The sequence below is a fragment of the Sinocyclocheilus anshuiensis genome, unplaced genomic scaffold (assembly GCF_001515605.1).
Source record: "Sinocyclocheilus anshuiensis isolate Anshui unplaced genomic scaffold, SAMN03320099.WGS_v1.1 scaffold1371, whole genome shotgun sequence".
Taxonomy (NCBI): Eukaryota; Metazoa; Chordata; class Actinopteri; order Cypriniformes; family Cyprinidae; genus Sinocyclocheilus; species Sinocyclocheilus anshuiensis.
The window spans coordinates 298,766-321,729 of record NW_015539833.1 but is presented as its reverse complement, the minus strand read 5'-3'; the positions used below and the strand labels follow the sequence as shown (position 1 = coordinate 321,729).

Below are 22,964 nucleotides of genomic sequence, written 5' to 3'. Positions count from 1 at the left end.
GTGTTAGTCGCGTCATGCTCTACCAGCTGCATCACATTTGTTTCTTAGTATACACTTGGGTCGTACCTCTGGATACTTCGGCTTCAGAGATTTGTGCATCTCCCGAAAACGACTGTATCTTCTGAACACCGTCCACGTTTCATCCAAAACAGTGATCTGAACACAGACACAAAAAAGTTTTTTTTTTTTACAGGAGGTGGCCAGATGGTCAATTCAATCATTCTTACAGATAATGCGGTGATTGTGATTGTATGAAATGCAGACGAACCTTGACTTCAAACTCGAAGTGTTCATCTTTTCCCTGACCACAAAGTACGTAACGGGGAATACTGATCTTTACTGGATCTTTAAGACTCTCTGGACTCGGATCCAGAGGAATTGACACCAGCCGCTGAGGAAAGACGGGCACTGACGGTCAGAAAACATCCTCAACTGAAGTGCTAATGAAATAAAATTACCTAAACATACAAGACAGTACCTCATATTTCAGTTTGCGTTGATCAATGCGTTTTTTATCGTTGTCCTGAGAGATTAAAACACATTTCATTAGGTTCATAAAATAATTAACACAAAACTTTAACAATCTCAATGACTAGTAGCTGATTTCAGGGAACAAGCAAGCACTTGTTTGTCATTTCCCATCAGTGAGGTAGAACAAAAAAACTGTTTCATTGCAGGAACAGGTGAAATGCATCTATGCAAGACATCGGTGGGCAGGCTGCATGCTCCCAAAGTAGAAAACCACAGAGGAAAGACCCAATCTACTGATATCAGAGATTGTGAGTGGTATGCAAATTAAGGCTGGATCATGCAAATCACCGTCCACTCAGCTGGTGCTGATTGGCTGAGGCCTGTGCTTACCTCATCTGTCAATCTCACAGAGCTACCCTCACTATCCTGCTCCTCCTGCAGAGTTAAACAACTTTGTTGATGCCAAAAACAACTCTGTGGGTTTTAATGCGTTTCTTGTGCATGACGAGGGTAAAATTAAACAATTTTTCTCCTCTTTTGCAAGCCCACACCGAATCTGTGCTTGCACACAAATCTCACAGAGAACAGTTCGGCTAATTCGATTGTGCTTTCGGCTAAAATCAGCACAGAAAGCGCCAAAAAATAAGTGAATAAAAATGTGTAGATTCTGTTTGGGCCTGCTTTTTTAAGTTTCACAAATGTACAAATAGTTGGCATCCAAACCAAAATGAAAAGCAATTGTACAACAGCATGTATATTTTATAATAGAATAATGATAGTAAGAACATGATGTTTTGGTCTTCAGTTTAAAGACAACATGAAACAACATATTTCACTTCTGTGTGGTAAAGTATTCTTGAGCGAGACAGAATATTCTGTAGAAAATAATACAATTTTATTTGTTATAATAGTTTATTATTGGTTAATATTGTTCTCTGGTTATGTTGCCTTAGTTACATTGGCCCAAAAAAAAATTGCTAGATTTTCTGAAGAAAACATTTGTAAATAAATAAGTAAAAATAAAAAAAGATGACATGTACCAATGTTATTTCAGTATGTTTTATATTGTATTTATTCATATTTTAAATTGGCTTTTATTTTTACATTTCCAGGTTTAAGTAGTTTAAGTTTTAGTAATTTTATGTGCTTTTGTCATTTTTATTATTTTTTTATTTTTCTATTTGGCTTTATTTTTTATTTCAGTTTTAGTTTCAGTAATTTTTTTGTCAATTAGACAGACAGCATTTCTAATTTTGATTAAATTGTTTCAAGTTTAATTTTTTCAGCTAATATTCATATTTTTTTTGATTTCAGATTGATTTCAATTAACGAATATGACACTTAATAGATTTAATTAACAATAACAACACTGATTTGCACCAAAGTTAAAAGGCAAAACTTGAAGTATATTTGTTTTAATGGCAAAGAAGATTTCTGGATATATGCAAGTAAGCAGGGGTTTGATTTCATGTTGTCTTTAAAGTGCCAGTCTCTGGGTGTTACAGTTTAAATGAGTGAGTGTGTTAGCTGTAGATTTATACCTGCAGTGAATCTGAAGACAGTGAGAGTGTGTTGTTATTCTCTCTATTCCGCAGGTTCAGTTTCTGCAGCCTGCGCTGCACCTCTTCTTCAATATACACGTTAATCCTGAGAGGGAAACGGCCAGTTCAGCCACAAATGAAATTACTTACTGACAAAATCACAACCAAGCAGTAAGTCTTTACTACACACTGCTTGTTTGAGACCGTTAAGCAGCAATAAAGGCAGCCGTGGTGTGTGTACCTCTCATCTCCTATAGACAGGACAGTCGGGAGGGTCTGTATGGGGCTGACGGGCGACTGGTTCACACTGTTTTTTTCTTCCCCGCTCACACTGAGACTCCGCACGCTTCCTTCACTCTCACTGATCCTCTGCTTCAGCTGTGCAATCTCTCGCTCCATCCTGAGAAACACCCAGAACAAAATCATAAAGCAAAGACACAGCAGAGCGGCTCTAGGTTTATCACATTCGATTCCAGACAACCCCTGGGGTCCGCAAGGGGTATCTAGAGTCCATAAAAAAATTAGAGATTTTATTTATTTATTTAACAAAATGTTTTTAGGGCTGTTAAAGTTCATCTGTGCACTTAAGATATTAATGAAATATAGCATGTGAAACAATTATATTTTTACGTTCACATTCACTTTAATTTAATAGTATTTCATTATGCTTTCTAAAGACTGGTTAAGATTAAGACATTAATTATTCAAAACAATTAATACATTATTTAAATTATATTAAATTTTTCTCATAATTAGTTTTTCTAAATATTTTTCTAAAGTAAAAATCTTTGAGAAGAATGTAAGTGTCAATCTCAGATACACTAAATAAAAAGTAAATATTTTCCAGATAATCTTTTAACAATTTGTATTAATATAATGACAATGTAAAATCCAATTGTTTAATTTTGGAAACAATTATTTGTCTATAATATTACTATTAATTAATTGTATTATGTTCTTATACTTGCATATTATTGGGCTACATTTTAGAGGGCAATATCATGTTTACATGGGCAATATATATATATAGAAAATAAATTTGTTTTGACGCTTACAGGTATTAATAATATCACTATTAATTAATTTTAATATATTCTCATATTTGCATATTGTCTGGGTGCATTTCTAAGGTGCAATACCATGCAATACATACATAAGACTTATGTTTTGTGAGTGGTCTGGCATGGAAATATTCCTAATGAGATTAATATAAAGTTTTTACCATACCTTAATCATTGTCTCAAACAGTATAAATATGTATTTTTACATAACAATATACAGCTGTCTTTATTTTTATCAAAAGGGTCCCTCTCAAGCTGTGCTAGTGTACTTCTAAAAAACAACTACACACCTGTCCTGGTCCAGGTCTTGTGTTCCTGTAAACCTGGAAGTGCACTGTCCTAGAGCGGACTGTGACCTCTTTCGGGGCCCTTCGGCATCCGGCTCCAGACTGAGGCTCCTGCGGTAAGCGGAGTGTCTCCTCTCCAAGCGCGCGACCGCCTGCTCCAGAACCTCCCGCTGCTGTTTCTCCTTCCACTCCAGGATCTCCTTCTCCTTCCTGCGGACCTTCTCCTCCTGACGGGCCACGTTTGCCGTGAACTCGTACGACTGCTGGAGCTGCTGCAACTGCTCTGCGCTCGCGCTGTACTGAGACAAACGCTCCTCCTTCTCCTCCAGCTCCTTCTCTACCTGCAGAGAAAAACAGAGAGCAAAGAAAGATAAAGATGGATAAAAGCGAGATAAATAAGTATTTGTGAGATGCCACTACCAATACAAGTTTGCAGCTTATTCAGGTCAAGTGCCGCCCACTTAGACAGGAAGAGATCATCTGATTGATCAGAGTTTTACCTGATATAGTGTCTCATCCAGCTCTTTGTCCATAGCTTCTGGACTTCCGTCCAAACCAGGAGACCCTGTTCCTCCTCTAACTCTCTCCAGTAGCTCAGTGGCTCTTTGCCGCTCCTCTGAGACAGCGGGTAGATGTTTCTCACAGAGAGATTGGAGCTGTCTCTCTTTAAACTGCAGCCTGTGCTCGGCCTGCTGGATCAGAACCTCCTCCTGTCCCAGACAGGACACGTCCTGAACGCCACGCTCCATCATATCACAGACCTGCAAGGACGAGAAGAGTGAATCACCAGAGTCTTCATTCAATTTGATTTGATCTTTTTTTATTCTCATGTTGATTCAATTATGATTCTGTTACAATGTCCATTTTGCTCACATTTGAAAGAAGTTCTCTCTCTGCTAATGCTTTAAATTATTTAGTTTTTCTAATTCACTAATTCAAACCGGCAATTTGTCTTATGGAACTATTCATTAAAAGAACCGATTCCTAAGAGTCATTTGTTTCAGTAATCAGCCTATATTGGTCCCGATGGATGTTATAGATTTACTAAAAAGAACCATTTAAAAAAATAATAATTTGCTCATGAATTAACCTACACAGGCCTTGCTGCATTATGGTTGGATTAACTAAAAAGAATAGTATCAAAAGAGTTTTGTTCATGTATTGGACTACACAGGTTGTGCTGCATAATTTTTTTATTAACTAAAAAGAGTCATCTCAAAAGAGTCCGTTGTCTGTGAATCAGACTACACTGATCCTATTGTATTTTACAGATTCACTAAAAAGAATCATCTCAAAAGAGTCAGTTGCTTGTGAATCAGACTACACTGGTCCTGTTGTATGTTACAGATTTACTAAAAAGAACCTGTTTAAGAGAGTCATTTGTTGGTGAATTGGCCTACACCAAGTACACTTTGAGTCACTAAAAAGAATCATCTCAAAAGATTGTTACTTCTAACTTAAATTTAAATATTAATTTAAAAATGAACACAATGGTATTTAAGTGTCGTGAATGTGCCACACTCTTATCACAATCATTAAAAATAAAACAAACAATGAAAACCTCCCCACATCAGTTTTCCTCTTGTTTGAGTGTGCTTTTGAAATAAGGACACCTGTACCTGTCTCTGTTTGTCCTTGTGTGTGTGCAGCAGCAGGCCGAGTGACGTGCGTTCATTGGCCACCTCCCGTTCCAGCCGGTCCTTCTGCTGGATCAGTGACTCCTCCAGCAAACTCAGCTCCTCCACCTGCATCTGTTTGAAATGTTCATACTGTGCCTGCGCGCTCCTCCGGGCCTCCTCCCCGCCCTCCTCCTCTCCATCAATCCGCGCCTCCTTCGCTCTGAGCAGCTCCTCCCTGAGCTCGGTGAGCATCTGTCTCTCCTCCTCCAGTCGGCGCGCTTCATCCGGCGTGAGCAGGACGGCCGCCTCCTCGCTGCGCTCCCTCAGCTGCTCCTCCAGACGCCCAACCAGACTCAGCTGCTCCTTCTCTCGCTCCTCCAGACGCCTGGAAGTTATTATTGTGAAATATTGTTAAATAACTGATCTCGGTTTGAATATATTGTAAAATGTAATTTATTCCTGTGATGTTAAAGCTGAATTTTCAGCATCATTACTCCAGTCTTCAGTGTCACATGATCCTTCAGAAATCATTCTAATATGCTGATTTGCCGCTCAAGAAACATTTCTTATTATCAGTGTTCATATTTTCCACCTGTGTTCCAGCTTGAGTTTGATGGCCTGCTCCTTGCGCTCTCGCTTGAGCCGCTCCAGCTCACGAAGGAGCTCGGTTTGTTCTGCTCGATCTCGCTGGGCCTGAGCCTTTTCATCCTCCTCCAGATCCTCCTCCTGCACCTCCTCCTCCAGCTTCTGCTTCGGCTGCAGTCTCCTCTGCTTCTGCTGTTCCTGTTCCTTCTGCTCTCTGTGTCTCTCCTCCTGAACACAACAGACATTAGCATATAAAAAAAGCCTCTGAAGTGCAAAGATGGTTTATAAGATCGATTTTAAACTCAGTTTACAACATTTAAAATTTTGGCTCTTGGATGGAGACAAAAACTAACCCTATAAAAAACTAATGAGCTTTGCAGCCATGTGGAGGGAAAAAAACCAGAACAATTCCAAAAATTGACAACCATAAAACAGCCTACTTCCTGATCAGCAGTCTGACCTGAAATCTCTCTTTCTCAGCGATCAAGTCTCGGAGGCGGCCCTCGATGTCCTGACTGCGTCTGCGCAGGCTCTCCTCCTGTCTGCGGATGCACAGCTGCACCTGCTCAGACTCCTTCCTCTGAGACTCCACCTCCTGCTGCATGCGCTCAAGCTCCGCCTTCTCACACTTCTGCTTTTCCTCCATCTCTTTTATCAGCCGCCTGGACCAGCAACAAAACAAAGGAAAGGAATTCTGATTAGGCCCAAAATTCATTAATTTTACATTATTTTATATAAAAGAATATATATTATTAGATAATTATTATTTATTATATAATAGTGATTACAAATACAATTATTTTACAAATAACTTGTATATAAAAATATAATTGTAATATAATTATTATAATTTACAAAAATTATTCAGTTTTATTATTGTAATTAAGTTACAAAAATGTTTAATAATTTACGCAGCTCGCTGTTTTGTTTGCAATTTTGTTTATTTGCCTAAGCTGATTTGGATAAAATCCCAAATGACATGTAAATAAGTGGACAGGACTGCTTTATGTAAATTACATATTTCGCTGAAGTATTTTGCGTATATTAATGTTTTATAAGTCACATGACACACCTTTTATTTTCCAGTTTTTCCAGTTCTTCTCTTTGCTGCCTTTCAAACTCCAGTCTGGAACATATAAGACAATTAGTTTCCACCTTAAAAACACACACACACACACACACACACGCAAACCACAGCAAACTCACACCAGCGCATGGCCCCTCAAAAAACACACACACACACACACACACACACACACACACACACACACACACACACACCACAGCAAACTCACACCAGCACATGGGATGAGGGTCTGCATTTTTATGAGCACTGAGCGGTCACATTGCATGCGCTGCAACTATAAGCACGTGCTGCAGAATACACAACTTTAAATAAAAGAGATGGAAACACACAGTCAACTAAAGTGTTAGGATGATGATGAAGTGCTTCTCACAAGCATGATGAACAAGAAATGGAGAGACTGAACTGAACCCACAAATACTGACATTAATATGTATATAAAAACACAACAGTTAACATGAGAACGCTAGTTGTGCTTTGGTTCTACCTGAGAAAGATGGGACCCTTTTCAGTGAAGAGACTGCCATGAAGAAGTTCACAAAGAGGAAATGTTACCAAATACTGCTGCACAAATCTAGACTATTAGTCTGAATTAATTTTATCTAAGGATAATTAAAAAAAATAAATGACAGAATTTGTGTGAGAACAACTCCTTAAAATAAAATAATATAATAAAAATAAAAAATAAAATTTGAATGTTTGGTGTTCATTTATGATATGTAGCTGGTGTAGTAAGTCATTGCCCAGGATCACGATCAGTCATTTTAGGGTTTTACAGGCCAATCAGTTTCCACATGCGTGATCGCAGATCCAAACCTCACCAACAAAAATAACAATAAAACCATCATAAAACTCATTTTTACTGTGCATTCTTCTATGTGACAAAGCAAAAAGTCAACATGCATTCTGTTGTTTATTTTGTTGTTGTTTAGGGATGCATCGATAAAAAACATAAATAAAAAAAAACTATAACCAATACTATAAATCTGTTTAGTTCAACCTGTTTTTTTTTTTTTTGGTAAACCGGTGTTTTCACTAGAGCAACCTAGTCCAACCTAAAAGTATTTATGCTCAAATTTTGGCATTAAAATATTACAATGTAAAGCAAAAATGACAAAAATCTGTTCAATACTCTTGAGACCGGTCACAGAAAAAAACATTGTTGAACTTGTAAAAAATAATATTATTTTCATCCAATAATGACTTAAACCACAGGAAATTATTTATATTAAACAAACTCAAGTACACTAACGTTCAAAAGTTTGAGGCCAGTAAGATTATTTTAACATTTTAAATAAATATCTTCTGCTCACCAAGGCTGCATTTATTTGATCAAAAATACAATAAAAACAGTACTATTGTGAAATATTATTACAATTTAAAATAGCTTTTTTCAATTTGAATATATTTTAAAATGTAATATATTCCAGTGATACAAAGCTGAATTTTCAGCATCATTATTCCAGTCTTCAGTCACATGATCCTTCAGAAATCATTCTAACATGCTGATTTGCTGCTCAAGAAACATTTATTCTTATCAATCTTTTTCAAGATTTTGTGATGAACAGAAAGTTAAAAAGAACAGCATTTATTTGAAAGAAATGTTTGTAACATTATAAATGTCTTTACTGTCACTTTTGATCAATTTAATGCATTCTTGCTGAACAAAAATATTAATCCCTTAAAAAACTGACTTCAAACATTTAAAGATAGTGTAATATACCAAATTTCATGATGATCAGCCATTCAACTGAAACTATTGGCTGTTGTTGGTGGTCATTGTTGTATATTTGTCCAATTCATAATTTTAGGAAACCACAATATACATGCTTTATCTTCCATTGGTCAGTACCAGTATGGTAACTGATTTATCATGCATCCCTATTGGATCACTGATGATCTGGCAAGCTGTTTTAATGCACTGGGCATCAGCAGTACCAGCAATGGAGCCGGAGGGCATGAAGAGAGAGGAGGATGGAGAGAGGAGGGAAGAGAAGGCTCCTGTGAAGGAAGAGAGGGAGGAGGGCTGAGGAAGAGGAGGCGGCGTGGGGAGGAAGATACCACTCGCTCTGTTGCACACGCACTCCCACACACGCGGAGGCTTACCCAGGGTTATACAGCATGACTGTGGAGAGGTTTTCACAGGATTTGGACAGATCAGACATGGATAAGCTCAGGCTGGTGAGGAGGCCGCTCTGGAGAACAGGAAGAGCAGATATATTAACAAACGTGTGTGTGAGATGCTGAAGTTTTGTGTGTGAATTCCTCTCACCTTTCTCTTTTCTCGAAGTTTAGCCGCCTCTTTAGGATGATTGAATCTGAACATATTGGTTCTGCCGAGGAGAATGACAGCACCTGAGAAACACAAATGCACAAATAAATCTACCGTTTAATAAATGAGAAACATCAGCTTTGCATAAAACTGCATTCATATAGCTTATTTAATAAAAAATGAAATTCTTTGTAGAAAGGTGTATGTGTGACCTTGGTTGAGCTGGCAGGGCTCAGTGATCTGAACTCCATTGACTGAACATTGAGCGTCATTCAGAGGAATAAGAGTGACCGTTCCATTCTGATTCTCTATCAGACAGTGCTCACTTTCCAGACCCAAACCATGAAGAACTGCAAAGACAGAGACAGAAAATATCTTTATGATTGACAGTACTGGCAAAATCTGGGTTGGGGTTAGGCAAAGATCTGAATTTCAATTCAACTCCAGTTGGAAATCGAAATCGAAATTGAACTGAAAATGGCAATCCAAATGAATTTGAATTAAGAAACAAACAGGATAGAGCATCTTGGATGGCCTGAGGGTGAGGACATTAACAGCAAATTTTCATTTTTGGGTGAACTATCCATTTAAGGGCAGGATTTAAATTGAATTTTTTTTTAAATGCATAAAACTGAAGCACTATTTTTGATTACATTTATTAGTATCAATTACCCATAAATGCATCATCATACACAGGATGTTGCACTGATATTTGAATTGTAATTACAGTTAGAGGAATTTACCTTAAAATTGCAATTCACAGAGATACCCATTTTGTGAGAAAACATAATTACATGATTAATTCTGATTATTTATATCATTTTTTCCTCATCTGATCTGACATATTTAACTAAACTACCGGTAAAATAATTAACACTAACATTAAAACAGCACAACTAAATGTCCACATTTTCAAAAAAATGAAATCATATCACATTATACAGATTTAATTAATATAGATCATTCTAGAAAACATATGGTGCATAAATTAAGACAGATTTTCATCGTGGCATTTCAAATGCTTATTATTAATATCATGTTTGTGTGCTGTGTCTGAATCAAATAATAACTAAAGAGATGGAGAGAGAGTTCTGTCATTGAAGACTGTTAAACTCACTGATGTCCTGTTCATTAGTGGCATCGTCACGGCCAACGTATGTCCTTCCCTCCTGCAAACACACACAAACCCTGTAAACTCATATAATACAATCACATGAAATAAACAACATAATAAAGAAAAACTAATTCATTCGGTTGTAGCGGCGTCTTCATCTTCACCACCCATACTGTAATGATCACTGCCTGATGTTCATTACCTTTAAGTGATAGAGAATGATGCCGGTGCTGAGCAGATCATCATCAATCCCGATGAGATGAGGCAGCTCTGAGTCCAGGATCACTCCGATTCCCTCCTTCCTCAAAGCCAGAGTTTCCTCCTGCTCGAAACACACACTCAGTGCCTGGCTCAGCGAACGAGGCGATAAAAATAAGATGCTGGACTGAAAGATGGCGACAAACCTTCAGGATGTTCTGCGTTTCATTCCATTTGTTCGTCCATTCCTTGGTCAGCTCCAACACCTGCGACAGAAAAACATGCACACGACTGTGTGTTATTTCATATCCTGCCATAACCAACATTTGAATTCATCACTGGCATTTCGCACAGCATTTATTAGCAAAAATTTGGCAAACAAATCCCTGCTGTTTAGCACATTATGGGCTTCAGTGTGTGAAAATGAATAGCTTTAGAAACTGCTTATTCAGTGCGACTGCATCAGCTTGGAGGAGAGTGTACAAGTGCTGTTATGCAATTATGAAAGGGTGCATGTTACCATAGCTTCATTATGGTGCAGTTCCTCCTCCATACTTAATGCTGTGGGGGAATCGAGCAGCGCTATCTGAAAATGACACAAAATATAACAGCCAAGTCAAGTCACCTTTATTTATAAAGCGCTTTATACACTATAGATTGCTTCAAAGCAGCTTCACAGTAATAAACAGGAAAACAACAGAATCAATTATGCAAACTTCTTCAAATATGAGACTAATTCAATATTAGCTGCTCTAAAAAAAACACAATAGTGTAGTTTAATTCAATAGTAGTTCATTTCAGCAACTGTGTAAAGTTCATCAATTATGAAACAAGTTCAAAATTCAGCTAGAAACAGCTTGACAGAAGACAATAGTGTGCTTATTCAGCTTAAGTCAGTTCCATATTGATTCTATTCAGTTCAATAACTGTCAATGTTGCAAAATTAATCAATTATGGAACGAATCTGAATCAACAAAGCAGCTCCACAGCTCTAATAGCAAGTGAAAAGATCAATTAAAACTGATACTTAGATAAGAAAAGAAGGCTTTTTAGGCAATAAGGCTTAAATAGCTTTAATCTTTTAGGGTAATTAGCAATTGTCAAATTCACATTCAGACCTGATTTCCCTGCGCGAGCAGCGCTTTCAGCCGAGCGATCTCTGCCCGCAGTTCTCGTATAAGTCTAACATTGGAATCCTCATTAATCGTGGGTTTGTTGATGATGTTTTTAGCACGATTAGCATAGCGCAGCGTGCTCAGCGTCTCGCCGTAGTTGACGTCCGCAGGCGATATAGCTGGACAAAAATATTTGAGATCTCACATGCATGACAAAAAACTGATTTAATAACTCTAAAGGTGTCACTAAAAGTTTCACCATCAAGAAAACAAGTGGTGTGACAATCAAGTAAAATGTAATAAATTATGTTCCTTCCTTCGAGCCATTGTCTGTGCAAATTACATAAGTGTTATGTCAACTTAACAGATCCAGCCAAGACAACGAGTGTCACGTGATCCCTCACTCACTAGCGATCATGATGGTCTTTGAGTTTCCTCCCAGACTGTCCTTCAGGAGCCACGTGAGCACTGAGTCTCTGTAAGGAACAAACACCTGCTTCTTCTTCAAATGACTGTTTGCTCCTTCCAGTGACAGATCAGCTACAATGACAGAAGAAGCCATCAGAATAACGATTAAAAGAGACAAACTTTTACCCATCTGTACCCAAAAGTTAATGTGAATTTAAGGAAATGAAACAAGACCATCAGAAGTGTGTCAGGGCAAAACAGCGCCTCTCACCTAAGGCGGAGATGACATTGCCCAGAGTGACCAGTGATTTGTTGATATTGCTGCCCTCTTTGAGCCGGACACCCGTGGCCCCTGTGGCATCGGCCCTCTCACTTCCTGCCAGGTCCACCAGGTGAATCTTACTGACTGTCTCACTCGGCATCACAGCATCAAACTTAGCCTGAGAAGAGGGAATAAAAACAAAATGTATATTATCCTTTTAACTTTATTTACTAGTAAAAGTATTTAGCATCTTTTGCTGACATCATGGATTTCTCAGCTGGTTCAAGCTCATGCAAATCCACATTCTATGGCAATAACACAAGTGTAGATACCTGTGTGAAGTTGATGGTGAAGATGGCGTGTGAGCGGCTACTAGTGTCGTTCATGCCGGTGCTGGCAGTCGTGCGGTTGATGTTTCCCGCCTCCATCAGCTCCTCCACATCATTATAGTTCTGCACGAGGTGCTTCGACAGGTCTGAAATCAATGAGGAAGCATTTATAAGAACTTACAGCAACTACACATGCAGACACCTTTGAATGCCGCATTCAAGTGTTTTTGCAATATTTACACAATATTTATTTAATGTTTAAATAATATTTAAATTTTTACTCAATATTTATGCAATGTTTGCATAATACTGCAATATTCACTCAATATATACGTAATGTTTACTTTGTTACAATATTTAAGCAATGTTTACATAATGTTGTAATATTTACTCAATATTTATGAACTAATTAATGTTACAATATTTACGTTTACGTAATATTGCAATAATATTTACTGAATGAGTAAATATTTCAAGATTAAGTAAATAATAAGTCAATATTAATTAATATTGCAATATTTACTTAATGTTTACATAATATTGCAATATTTACTGGTACTTAATATTACAATATTTACTCAATATATAAATAATATTGCAATAATTACTCAGTATTGTAATATTTACTCAGTAGTTACAAAATACTGCAATATTTACCAGTACTTAATATTACAATATTTACTTACTATATTTACTGAATATGTACTTAATATTGCAATATTTACTTACTATATTTACTGAATATGTACTTAATATTGCAATATTTACGTAATATTTACTTAAATGATTACTTGAAAAAATTAAAGCAACGGTTACTTAATTAAACAATACCAGAAAGCTATATGCCACTGTTTTGATTAATTTATTAATATTTATATGAATGTTTTTTGTTTTTTTATTAGAGGAGTGTTATCCATAACATCTTTGTTTGGCTGTGACACTGAACTTAGTATGAGAATCATAAAATTTCACTAGTATTGTCACTGAGAATGTTTATCTTATGCATTGATTCGCAGAGTTTTGGTTAAGGATTGAAGTCATGTTCTTACCTTCTACATAGGGTCCCTCTTTAGGATGCTCTCTGACTCTGAGATTATACGTCTCTGCCATCTTTCTCCTTAACAAGTCCCGCACCCGTTCATTGTAAATCTCCAAGTAGCTGCCAGCATAATCAAAACGTGACAGCTTCAGCAGTTTTTCATTTTTTTCTGTGTATGTACAGTATACTGCAACAGATCTTTACTTTGAAAATGTACATGTGAATAAATATTAATTCTGTGCTACTAGCAGCACCAAAAAGAACTGTAATCTGACGTAAGCAATAAATGTGTGAGTTTGTGATGGGGACTGCTTGAAACTTTTATGCAACTCTGTTTGCTGCCCCTAAAGGTGCAGAAACATGGTGCACACTTCACCATTTGACTATCAGACTTTAGCTATCGAATACTGCAGGATTTTCACATATGACTTCTGAACTCAACTCACCTGACCTCTGTACGGAAAGAGGCTTCATCTCTCCGAGTCATTCCTGAAATTCGGCTGAATAATCCTTCACAGATCCGTGGGATCAGCCCGACGTCACCCTACGGCACAGCAAGTCATGATTCAGAGCCTGTATTCTCAGCTCAATAACTCTAAAAGCAGTCAAGACTGATAAATCAACTGCCTGAGAGATTTACTGACATATATTTGAAATGACAAAACAAGCCTCAACCTTGGTTTTGGCAAAAGAAGACACTTGGATTAATAAAAAGGCTTACAGGGATGCCCATCATGGTGTGTGACTTCCCTGATCCAGTCTGGCCGTAAGCAAAGATGCAGGCATTATATCCTTCAAACGCTGCCTTTAACACATCAGTGCCCAGATCCTTGAACACCTGAAATCACACACACATCATGCCTGTGATATTACGGTATTTTTATATGCACCAGTGCAAATCTGAAAACTGAAAGTTAATCATAAAGTCAAGATATGAGCTCAACTGTACTGTTAATGATGGCTGGGCATTTACAATCCCTTTAAGATCAGGATTTGATTTAATCAGCCTCTGGGAAACCAACCATGAATACCAATATTTTAGTTTTTACTATATAACACAACACCCAAGATTGTTATTACGTGTCATCGTTTTGAGTAACAAACCTTTCTGAACACAAACGCTAAGAGGATTAGCTCCTAATGAGATCTGATTACTTTATTATACGTAAACAGTGCTGGGGTTTTTAAATAAAATAAACCCTTTTACAAACATGCTCTAGTTATTATTATCAAATGCTCATAATCTATTTGAATGATATTGCATTGTGAACAGCCTGAAGATATTTATTTGGCTATTAGGTCATGTAATTAAACTAGTTCTGTGATCTTGCAAGTAAGTGCACATTAGGACAAGATTTACTTTATATTCATGCATTAGGCAGATGCTTTTATCCAAAGTGACTTGCATTGCATTAAACATTCTCGGATTTAAATCTTAATAGAAGAAATGTTGTTAGAATTGATACGTTTGATTCATATCTGTGAATCAGTTTTTACTATTATTATGTATTGTTAATTTGGTGCATATATTTTTTTTCATTTAGTAAAATAAGAGTGGAAAACATGTTCATATTTCCACTGACCTTCTCCTGTGAGACAAAGCTGGCGTTTTTACAGTCCGAAGAGTCGTAAGAGAAATCATACGTGAAAGTCTTTGTTCTCTCTCTTACAGAGTCTCCAGTCACTCCATCTGGTAGCTGATGTAAAAATAGAATTAGCTCAAAAATTATAGTTTTTTGAAACTCTATCATTTAGAGACTTTCAATGCAACATACTTTTAAGTTGGTGATGGTGGTTTTGTTGCCTTCCATTTCGATGATGCATTTGGCAGACACGTCTTTCTCCCTGTGCCAAAAATCAATAATACATGAATAAAATATATATTTATGCACTTCATCTATTATTCACACACACTGTAAATCCATAGTCCACAGGCATTTACTCTCGAGGGAGACGATTTAATTTAGACCAATCAACAGATCAAACTAGGTGTCTATTTTCGACCTGATGCTTTTATGAGCTGTTTAAGGTGGAAAGCAGATTAAAACCACTAGTTCATTTTTTTTACTTATTACATTTTTTTTTTATTACAAATTAAATGATCAATTAGAGTTAAAATAGTTCAAATGAAAAAGCTGTTTAAGGTGGAAAGCAGATTAAAACCACTAGTTCATTTTTTTTTACTTATTACATTTTTTTTTTATTACAAATTAAATGATCAATTAGAGTTAAAATAGTTCAAATGAAACATTAATTTTGGATCTCAGTATTAGCATTTTTTAGTCAATTTTATTGAGCCATATAAAATCTGAATCAGACACAGGAATAAGCAGAAAATTACTAAATTAAGTAATAATATTTCTGCTCTACTATGACAACAGCACCATGCAGTTAGCCACTCCAGTGAAAATCCTCACACAAACATCTAGGATCAGGAGATGTTTCGGAAAGAATGAGCCACATACAGTATGTCCCCAGAGACAAACAGAAGCTACACAAGCTGTATGCTAAATCCACACAGGTTTGTGTGCATATAGCCCCACAAATTCTCAGTCTTACTTTAAAGCATGTTTATAATTCTTATTGCACTCGTGCATGATTTCATGATGATATTCACATTATTGTAAAACATTCATTAAATTCATTATATGCTGCAAATTAAAGACAAAAATTAACAATATTTATACAAACATTATAATTATTTTATTCACATAACAGTAATTTTAAATGTATTATTATGAATCATAATTTTTTTTTTTATTATTTTAATTGTGATAATAACAAAAATATACTTTTATTATTATTATTATTATTATAAATGACAAATATTATGATAATAAATATTTGGTCTGGGACAGTCTCAAGACAAAGGGGGATGAAAATGGAGAGAGAAAAAAAAAGATGAGTCCACTTTCAAGAGAACTTGGGCATTTTTCATCCGGTTCACTTTCGATCTGATTATTTACAATAGAGTCCATTGTCAGCTCAGGGACCGCCAGGTTCGTATCTGACCTGCGTCATGACAACTTTCCAAAGGAAAAAAAACCCTCAATAATAATGAATAGAATATTAATACATGCTGAATGTTAATAACGAGAAAAACAGCTCACTAGTTTTATTTTACGTGTATTTAATGTTTGTGTTGTCATGCCTTTCACTCCGCAGCTGTTGCGACATTATTCACGCCGATGTTTACGTGTTTGTTTATTCGTTGAATTATGTGTTTAAGACGCACTCACCGTCTGTTCATGGGCCGGACCCGCACTGCCACCCGAACCGATGCCAACACACACACACACACACACACACACTTCAGCAGTCAGTTCTCATAGGTGACTGACACAACTCGGACCGGCTCCGGCTGATGCGACTGTATCCGCGGAAAACAGCTCAGTGTGTCCGTGAGAGGGGCTGGTGACGCTCGTCTAGTGTTCACTCAACAGTCAGCATGTAGGAAGATGAATTAGTCCGGGACGCTGTTGTTCAGTTCGTATTATTTTCCCGGAGTGATTCTTCACAGCGTCCTGCTCTTTGCTGGCAGTAGGGCGGCATACGGAACACATGGCGGACGCGACGCTGCCACCTGCCGGCCTGGAGTTATCATGGATTATGCCGGGAACAACATCACATGGTCTGATGATATCAATGTAAATCAATTCATTTATATTAGAACAAAACTACCTGGTATAATAATACAAATACGAGGTATCAGCGCATTACCATTACAAAATAATAAAATATGTTTTAGTTTTGTTTTATTGGTAGAATAGCACATACGTATTAGTACAGAATATATAAGTAAATATATAATAATCTAAAAACAAAATAAATAAACATAACATAAAAAATTTGACATTTCTCTTAGCAACAGCCTTCTTTTGAATAGTTCTGGATATTTATTTATTTTTAATTTACTTTCATTTTTGCAACATGTACATTTTTTTAAAGACATTTTTGGATATTTCTCTTAATTCTCCACATTGAAATAAATAGGCTTTTGTCTATATTGTATATGCTATTTTAATCTTCTCTGTTCTAGACTATTGTAATTAAGTGTACTTTAGTCTTTACAAGTTTGCATTTAATCCAATAATAACAGCATGCTCTCTTGGTTAGGTCAGTTTACACACAGACCTTACATTATGGCTAACATCTAGTTAATGTTCAAATTATTTTATACCTTTATGCCTTCACTGACCCCTGGCTGGTTTATTATTTTATTTTATTTTATAACTTTAACTTTAACTTTAGTTACTGATGGCACAATTTGAGGCATTAAATTATAGCACCTCATGATGAATAACACATTTTACGCATTTTGAATACACAATCAATAAAGAATTAAATACGTATTTATCAGTGCTGTTTTTGTTAACTTATAAAAAAAAAGTAGTTTTCTTTGAAATAAATTGAACTCAAAAAGAATAAAATATAAATATTTGATTAAAAACGTAAATGAAAACTGAAAATTACAATTCAAAAAATGAATAGATGCTATAAATAGCCTAATACTAAAAAACACTGCAATCTGTAAGATGTATCAATAAGGACAGACAAAAATAATTACATTATCGAATGCTTTTATTATCTAAATTACAGTACAAATAAGACATTTAAATAAATGTATAAGTCAGTTATTTGGTAATGGATCTCTAGATGTTACATCCAGAACAAAAATAAATAAATTGTGACAATATTTAGTGACACGTGTTGCTGCTCCCGCTGACCGTCAGGAACGATGGTCCTCGGATGCTGACCTGAATCCATTCATGCTGTCCTGTGGCTTTAACCTACAACATTACTGTACAGATCATAATCATATCAGCTCTATTAGTTGTCATTTTTCTTCAGCAGAGCCAGCAGACGCTGTGAACATCAGCTCATACACATAAACTGAGTTATAAGGCAATTCCATTATGAGCCATTAGAGCTAAAGTGCCCTGAAGTTCTTGCTTCAGTTTTTAAAAGTGCCCATTCTCTGATCCTGGATTTTTTTCCCCACAGTTAATAGCCAGCATCGCTACAGCGTGAGAGGAGAGGATGACGATGGTGGATCCCACAAAATGTGAGGAGGCCCCCCCGAGCCGGGACCTTCATTTATAGTTTATAGTTTAGTTTAATTCTTTCAGAGGAGTCCAGCAGAGGCTCTGTAATGCAGAGAAGGCATTTGAGCGACGGGAAGTCTCACACTAACACTATTAGTCCAAAGAGAATGTGACAGGAGCCACTCACCAACATTATGTTAAACAAGTCAAAACTGTTTTATATATTCCTCAAAATCACTATTTGTCAAGATCATAGCTCTGCACACCATCATTCTCTCAAATAATTTCATAAGGTGTATTTTAAAACTCATTAAAAAAAATTGAATGTATATGCTAAAACAAATAAATAAATAATAAATTAATGCAACTTTTAAAATTGAATACAAAATCATATATTTATTCACAGGAAAAAAATCATTTATTCATTTATTTATTTTTACGAAACTATTTGAACGCATTCAATTAAGTTTTGAAATGTGTGACTTGTAGGACTGAGAATGTTGAATGTATATAAAGAATCGGACCCATCTGTAAATTCTTTTAACTCATAATGTCTGATTGAGGACATTAGCAGGTGATGTCAGCTGCTGTAAATAATCAGGTGACCCAGGAAACGCTCTCCCCATGGGTATTACTAGAGTTGTGTCTGCATACAATTCATATTCATCAATTATTTTTAATTACATTTTTCTTTTACTAAATAAATCATGTTGTCTCCTATTCTTTATAAAGACTTAATGGAGCAAAAATGTAAATGTTTTGATTGAACTATAATTTACAAATCTAATTATCTGTCTCAGTAATGCCAGCCGAGGCTGATGAGAGCGCTCTGTCCTAGGTGCTGTCAGTTTAGGCATTATTGCACCGCCAGCTCTTCAACAATTAACCGTGTGACCAGAGCCGATCCTCCTATACGCAAAGTACGCAAGCTGCGTAGGGCCCCCGAAACACCAGGGGGCCCCCATGCTCTCAAAGATTACTTAATTTTAGTTTCGTTTATGAATTTGGCCAGCGGTTATGAAAACCACTTATGTAATTTCTTTTAATGCGGTGCGCTGTCGCCCTTTCTACGTAAAAATCAGGCAAATCATGTAAGGTGAATGTCATACAGTGTCTTACTCCAGACAAAAAAAACAACAACTAGTTGAAAGCGTACCGAGCCGCAGAAGAGACACCGTTTCTCAAGCGGACAAAGGCGTTTCATTAATTCATAACTCTCATTCATAACCCTGCATAAATTATACATAAATTTGATAATCAACCATTTATGGCTATTAGCTCATAAACAAGTACACTTCAATTTTTTTTACTCCCAACAAGTTACATTTCTTCCGTAAATGCCTCTCAAAGTGCACTTGACTTTGTTTGGTATAGTGTACATACTACTCATTATTTGATTGAATTGTCAGAGTTTGTTTTGTTCTGTTGCTTTGCTTTTGTCACAGGTTTCTCAGGCTCCCCAGTCAGTCAACGGTCTCAGTCACCTGATTACTAATCACCGGCACACGTTCCTCATCAGCACCAATATGCACCATCTCAGTCCCTCATGGCTAACCTCAAATGTGGAGACAGACTGTTACCTGCGATACTGACCTGTCTCCTTGTGAATCCCCCCTCGATCTCCAAGGCATTCAAGGCAACCAGTTTTGTCTAATCTTGTTTAGTTTCATAGTTTCATTTAGTCGCGTCAAGGTGTTAGTTTTGCTTAGCTTTGTTTAGTTTTTCACGTTGTTTGTTTAGTTTCGTTCAGTTTTGTTTGCTTTTATTTAGTCTTGTTTCATCTAGTTTTGCTTTTTTTTGTTCAGCTTTGATTGCTTTTGTCTACTTTTTATTTGCTTTTGTTTAGCTTCACATGCTTGTGTTGTTTCATTTAGCTCTGTCTAGTTTTGTTTGCTTTTGTTCAGCTTTGTTTGCTTTCATTTAGTTTCGTCTAGTTTTTTACTTTAGTGTTGATTAGTTTTGTTTTCTTTCATCTAGTTTTGTGTAATTTCGGCTAATTTTGTCTAGTTTTGTTTTAATTGCATTTTTTTGCTTTCTGTTTTGTCAAAGCTTAAAGGCACAATATGTAATTTTCGTATTCAAAATAAGCAAAGAGGCAAAGGCGTAGTTTGATGATGCAGTGACTGAGTGTGGAATCATGGGAGTTGTCATCTTCATCCCCACAGCCGATGCAATCCGACGGGACTCAGACAGAAATCATGTTCATGGATGAGCTAATAATTTATTAACGTAGTAGAATGAAGCAGGGTGAGGCTGAAAGCCGTCGAAGCGAAACGAGGCCGCTGAACGAGCGCGACACACGGCTGGAAAGCAGCGGAGCTTTTATTATGCCACAGTCAACTGCTTCCGCTCCTTCCGGTCATGCGTATGTGGGGTAAAGCAGCGCTGTTTTATCATACTAGATACATTTGAACGTTCTGCTATAATGCTACTCTGTGCGGTCGTCACCGGTCTATTATAACACACAACATATTAAAGCGTCTATGGTGTTTCCATGTTTTCTACAAAACCAAACCGGAAATCGAGGGGTTATGACATCATTGGCAGGTGACACAATGACACTATGGACACGGTCCGTTTCACTAGTTAAAATTGCTTATTTCTCTGGATTTAAACATTCTTCTAAACATTTGGGATAATGTAAGTACACAAGTCAGCAAAATATATAACACTGTTCTAGTGGTTTTTGGATATTTTAATAAAAAAAAATCTTACATATTGTGCCTTTAAGTGTAAAAACAAAAACACCCTGTATATTTCCTGAGATGTGTAATTTCCACTGTCTACCAATAGATGTCAATGTTAATTCTTTCACTTGATGGTAAACCAGACTTGCATGCTTGTTAAGCATGGTTGTGTGTGTGTGTGTGCAGTAAAGCCTCTAGTTGTTTTTTTTCTGCCAGATGTTACTGAACTTAACTTCATTACTGATAATTTTGCTTTAGCTGCACACGCCACACAGAATAACACAGTTAACATTGTCTAAAGCTTTGTTTTGCAGCACACGTTCTTCCTCCTATAAGGACTCTGTTTGTCTCAAGGACCTTAATAAAATGCATGTCACACAACTTATCCATGGTATCTGTCTAATTTGACAGATGAATTTGCACCAAAATACTGTTGCATTTTCTCCTCCGTTTTGAAAATGTGAAAACTTGTTGTCTTTCCTGTGCATGACATTATGCATTTTATTATTTGGTTGTAGCATTGTTTTCCTCCACTGTCCCTGACCCTATCCGAACAGATCTGCCGCACATTTTTGGGTTGCAACCCACCAGTTGAAAACTGTGTGAGTTCAGTCTTCACCAGTTTCATACTTTACTTTCCTGCTTATTTTATATATAAAGCAGTGGTGCTGATATCAAATCTGGTAAACAGCATTACAAATTGATTAGTGGTGGTGTTCTCAGTGTACAATATGTGGATGATCTGATGTAGATTCCTGTGGTGTTTGTCTTTCTCTCATGTAATGGTTTCTACGGCAGCAAAGCTTTTGATTAGAGATTCCTCGTGGGTGCATCTTTTCTTGTATGGCTGATTGCATTCTGCTTGCCTACAGCTTTTGAGCGTGTGTGTGTGCGAAAGTGAGAGAATATGTGTGAGAGAGCCAGTGTGCCATTCAATGTTAAAAGAAACACTAGCGAACTCACACAATGGATTGACATTTCATCTTTTCAGATAAGAATTGACATAGTATGAGCTTGAGTGATTGTGTTTGTTTGTGTGTGTGTTCTGGTATATATGGTTTATAAGGACACAAATGTGTATAATAACATGAGTATTACAACGTAAACATGGTTTATGAGGACCATTCTTGTGTCCTGGTAAAACATAAGGCTTAAAAAACACACTAAATGGTGTTTTTTGAAATTCAAAGATTGCCAGTAGTTTTCTGTGAGGGGTAAGTTTAGGGTAAGGGGATAGTACAGTATAAAAACCATTACATACGGAGAATCCCCATAAACCACATATGCAAGAATGTGTGAGTGACTTTATGCATTGTTATTGCAGCATTAATTTCTTTCTTTGTGTCTATTCAAATGTGCATTTGATACTTGTTAGGCAATGGAAATAAAATTATAATTTACACTCAATCACACATACTCAAGCACTCGTATATTACTACACATACAGTACATACGCAGATCACCATTAATCACAGGGATAGTTCACCCAAAAATGAAAATACTATCATTAATTACTCAACCTCATGTCGTTCCAAACCCATAAGACCTTCATTCATCTTTGGAACACAAATTAAGATATTTTTGATATAATCCGAGAGCTTTCTGACCCTGCATAGACAACAATGCAACTGAAACGTTACCAGGTCTAGTATAAGGACATCATTACAATAGTTTGGCGTACTATTTATACACACTTTCATGAAATCGGGTTAATAGTCCATGTGACATCTGGTTCAGCCGTAATGTTATAAAGCTATGAGAATACTTTTTGTGCGTAAAGAAAACAAAAATAATGATTTTATTATTATTATTATGAATGTATTATTATTTAACAATTTATTTTCTTC

At 36.5% G+C, this 22,964-nt stretch overlaps 1 protein-coding gene across 1 annotated transcript; it reads right to left on the bottom strand.

Moving 5' to 3' along the window:
• Nucleotides 1-12: 12 nt before the first annotated feature.
• On the bottom strand, nucleotides 13-17,004 carry LOC107684299 (kinesin-like protein KIF16B). The gene is made up of 30 exons (XM_016480536.1): nucleotides 16,625-17,004; nucleotides 15,161-15,230; nucleotides 14,969-15,082; nucleotides 14,107-14,223; nucleotides 13,832-13,929; nucleotides 13,396-13,505; nucleotides 12,350-12,492; nucleotides 12,027-12,195; nucleotides 11,756-11,887; nucleotides 11,351-11,526; nucleotides 10,753-10,818; nucleotides 10,439-10,498; nucleotides 10,237-10,356; nucleotides 10,038-10,089; nucleotides 9,133-9,270; nucleotides 8,921-9,003; nucleotides 8,755-8,843; nucleotides 7,136-7,168; nucleotides 6,637-6,690; nucleotides 6,025-6,226; nucleotides 5,572-5,792; nucleotides 4,980-5,364; nucleotides 3,861-4,121; nucleotides 3,364-3,701; nucleotides 2,254-2,412; nucleotides 2,013-2,118; nucleotides 862-906; nucleotides 479-523; nucleotides 269-391; nucleotides 13-156 (listed from the first exon to the last, which is right to left on the bottom strand). Exons 1-30 carry the CDS (start codon nucleotides 16,633-16,635, stop codon nucleotides 13-15), a joined length of 3,864 nt encoding a protein of 1,287 aa, XP_016336022.1. The 5' UTR covers nucleotides 16,636-17,004.
• Between the last annotated feature and the right edge of the window lie 5,960 nt (nucleotides 17,005-22,964).